We start from the raw sequence: 3,360 nt of genomic DNA, 5'->3' as shown, positions 1-3,360 counted from the left end.
AAGATTTCCCTTTACCCTTATCTCAAGATTTCGAGTGGTGTTTTAGGCCGAGTGTGGCCATTTGTTATTTGAGTGTGCTATGGCCTTGCAAGGTCATTTGACTATGTATGCGGGACTGACCGTTGGTGGCTTCGAATCCCAGCCGCTCTGCGGCCTTTTTATATATAACGAATGTTCTTTTAGCATTCTATGGGTTATAGTTTATACTTCTACCAAGTGTCGAGGGAAAGACACGAGTAGTCACTTCGTATCTTAACTCTTAATTTGTCGTTCCATTCGTTTGCTCTTCCGAGGGTATTCGAAAACGTTTAGGAGTTTTACGAAGTTTCGTGAGAGTTTTAGATGTGGACGATGAGACATGTTTTAAGATCTCGTATCAGTTTTGATATCATGCCTTGAGATGTTAATGGACCAGTAGGACTGGGTTTAGGGCAAGACCTAAGTTTACTTTCGGCTCTAAGGCTATGCGACGACTAATCGGCTTTCGTTTTGCCCGTTGGCGATTTCTACCTGATTCTTTCCGATTAAAGTCTGCGACTGGGCGCCGGCTTATATGACTTGTGTGGGAAAAATCTAGCACTCTTCAGAGAACGTCTGGTGTGCTGACCAAAATTTTGGATTTCTTGTATAGCGCGCTATGGTATCCTTGTCGGATGTAAGAGAACCATTAATTTTTATGAAAGGTTTGACTACGAGTTCTTTTTTAGAGAACGTTTTGGACTTGTTTTTCGGGGCCAATAGACGGGCATTTTTTATTTTAGAGTCACGGATGGACTGTGTATTTGGATAATATCTTTCGAGAAATATTTACGACGTCTCGCTTTCTCGAAGATATGTCTTTTGCTGTGAGATGGCTACGATCTTCGTTTTTATAGAAGATGCGTTTTTTCGGTCTTGCTTGACCATGAGTATGTGTGAGTTATGTGGGAATTAGTTTTCGTCCAAGGACTGCTTGGATGGTATGCCCTTATCTTGGGCGTTTCTTAGGCCAACCTTATATTACTGTGACTTATTGCAAGTGAATCGTAACATCGGAAGAAGCTAGAATTTATTGAAAAAGTTTCGAAAATATCGAGTACATTCATGGATATTTCAGACTTTGTAGGAGTACACGAGTATACGTACCCACCCCTTCCTTTTTAACGAGGGTGATAGCTGAACTTGTCGATATGACAAGCTGCCAACGTACCTATTTCGAGGATCAAGCCATCTCGTAGTTCTGCTTGTTGTTGCGGTTGCTCCTACTCGCTGGATGGGATCGTTCCGGTTACTTCAGCCGTTGGGGCTTCAGTTGGATCGACGACCATTTCAGGAGTCGGGATGTCCGCTGGTAAGGCGATGGACTCGGGGACTATGTCGCTGTCTGGAGTCGTTGCCTGGTCGGGTGATTCTGGATCAATTTTTATGGAGCTCTCGGGAGCGTTTTGAGCTTTCTTAGCCAGCTTCGGGTTAACCGTGGGGGTGTTCCGAGTTTGTCGTAGTTTATGCTCGGCCAAGAAGCAGAGCCTAGACTATTTCTGGTAACCCTAGATTACCGCTGTTCCGTTTGGAGTTGGGAATTTGATGCCAATGTGGTAATTCGACGGTACCGCTTTCATGGCATTGATCCAAGGAGTTCCCATGATGACATTGTAGATGGCCGGGTTATCGACTACCGCAAAGTCAATGATTTCATCACTTCTTTAGCCATCACTGGGAGTTTGATTGATCCGAGGGTCATTGACGTTGCACCTGAGAAACCGGTGAGAGGTTTTGGTTCCGGGATGACTTCTCCGAGTTCGATGTTCATCCTCCGGAGGGTATCGCGGAAGATGACGTTAATTGTGCTTCTCGTGTCGATAAGGATCCTTCCCACTTCCAGGTCTCAGATTACCAGATCGATAACCAATGGGTCGCAGTAAGGTTTGTCGATTCCGATGGTTTCCCGCTCTTCGAAGACGATCGTATTGTTAGGGGCTTCGTCGGTTGGGGAACGAGCCAGCCAGCTTGAACTCGTCTCAGCCTTCCGTCCATAAGCTCTGATCGACGAGATAGAATCGCGATAGAATTGTGATTCCCCAATGATCATGCTCACCCTTCGACGGTTGCTGTCGTTTCCTCGGTCATCCTTCCTCCTTCCGCGTTTCTCGCCCAACTGATTTTCACGGGTGTCATTTTTGGGGGACTCTTTATCAGTTCTGGGAGGGCAATCGGAATCCAGGAGGAGGTCTTTTATGCCTATGACCTTCGAAATTTCACCGGCGAGGAGCTTCGCAGCAAGCCTTGCCCCGAGAACCTTGCAGTTCATAGTGGAACTCGCAGTAGGAATTATCCTTGAACTGGTTCCTGGTCCAGGTATTTCCGAAAGTCTTTCCCTGTTCGGAGTTGATAGCGTAATTATGCTCGCCCTGGAGATTTTCTCCCTCGTGGTGGACATACCTGTCGTTGCGAGGGTTTTTCCTTCTCGCAGACGTCTTCTGCGGGTTGTACTTCTGGGAGAGGACTTTCATCTCTTCTTCCTATGATGAACTCTGTTGCCTCGTGAAGAGCGTCCTGGATTGTTCTCGGTTTTTCAAGGGATATCCATTGCCAGAGTTTCGACCTGTACCAGAGAGTTTTCCGCAAAGCGTCGACTGCCATTTTGTCGCTGATTCCAGTGACTCTTGCCATTACCAGCTTGAACTTGTTCATGAATTTGCGGAGTGGTTCGTCCTCTCTTTGAGATAGACTCCAAAGGTCGACGTCTGAGATTTCCCTGTCCATGAACATGGAATACTGTTTGAGAAACTCCGAGGCGAGCTGACGGAAACTTCCGATGGAGTTTCGTTTCAGACGAGAAAACCATTCGAGCGCGGCTCCTTTGAGGTTTTCGACGAAGTGGAGGCAGTAGCTAGCGTCTCGTTCGCGTTCCTTGAGTTTGCACCTTCCCATCGCGATCTGGAAATACTGCAGATACGCCTTCGGGTGGTAGTACCATCGTAGACGGGTATTTTGATCTTCCCAGGATCTGAGATGTTAGTTTCCGTGATCCGGGCAATGAACGGAGTTTTCCGTGCTTCCACGAGAAGTCTGTCGATCTCGGGTGCAGCGCTTGTCGCGTGGTGAATCCGTGACTTTACCGCCTTGACTTCTGCCGCAGTTTTTGCGATGTACTCGCGGAGATCATGGATCTCATCAGGATTCTAGCAGCCTTGCGAGCCTGTCGGCGTTGGCTGCGGTGAATCCGAGCCTGATTCTCGGCCAGTTCTTCCTGCTCTACCCAATAGAGGTTTTCGTCTTCCTTAGTCATGAGCATTTCGAACGACGCATCCTGCCGAGCGGACTGGCTTTGCGTTCTTCTCGGATGGACGTCGGCACCTCCGTTCGAGTGATCGGACTGGT

At 47.7% G+C, this 3,360-nt stretch overlaps 1 protein-coding gene across 1 annotated transcript; it reads right to left on the bottom strand.

Moving 5' to 3' along the window:
• Window positions 1-1,241: 1,241 nt before the first annotated feature.
• Window positions 1,242-2,910, bottom strand: LOC125592668. Its single transcript, XM_048768013.1, has 3 exons — window positions 2,419-2,910; window positions 1,874-2,275; window positions 1,242-1,511 (listed from the first exon to the last, which is right to left on the bottom strand). Exons 1-3 carry the CDS (start codon window positions 2,908-2,910, stop codon window positions 1,242-1,244), a joined length of 1,164 nt encoding a protein of 387 aa, XP_048623970.1.
• Window positions 2,911-3,360: the final 450 nt, after the last annotated feature.

This window comes from Brassica napus, chromosome C9 (genome assembly GCF_020379485.1).
Source record: "Brassica napus cultivar Da-Ae chromosome C9, Da-Ae, whole genome shotgun sequence".
NCBI classification, from domain to species: domain Eukaryota; kingdom Viridiplantae; phylum Streptophyta; class Magnoliopsida; order Brassicales; family Brassicaceae; genus Brassica; species Brassica napus.
Note: the sequence above shows the minus strand (reverse complement) of the source record. Positions and strands in the feature narration are given on the sequence as shown.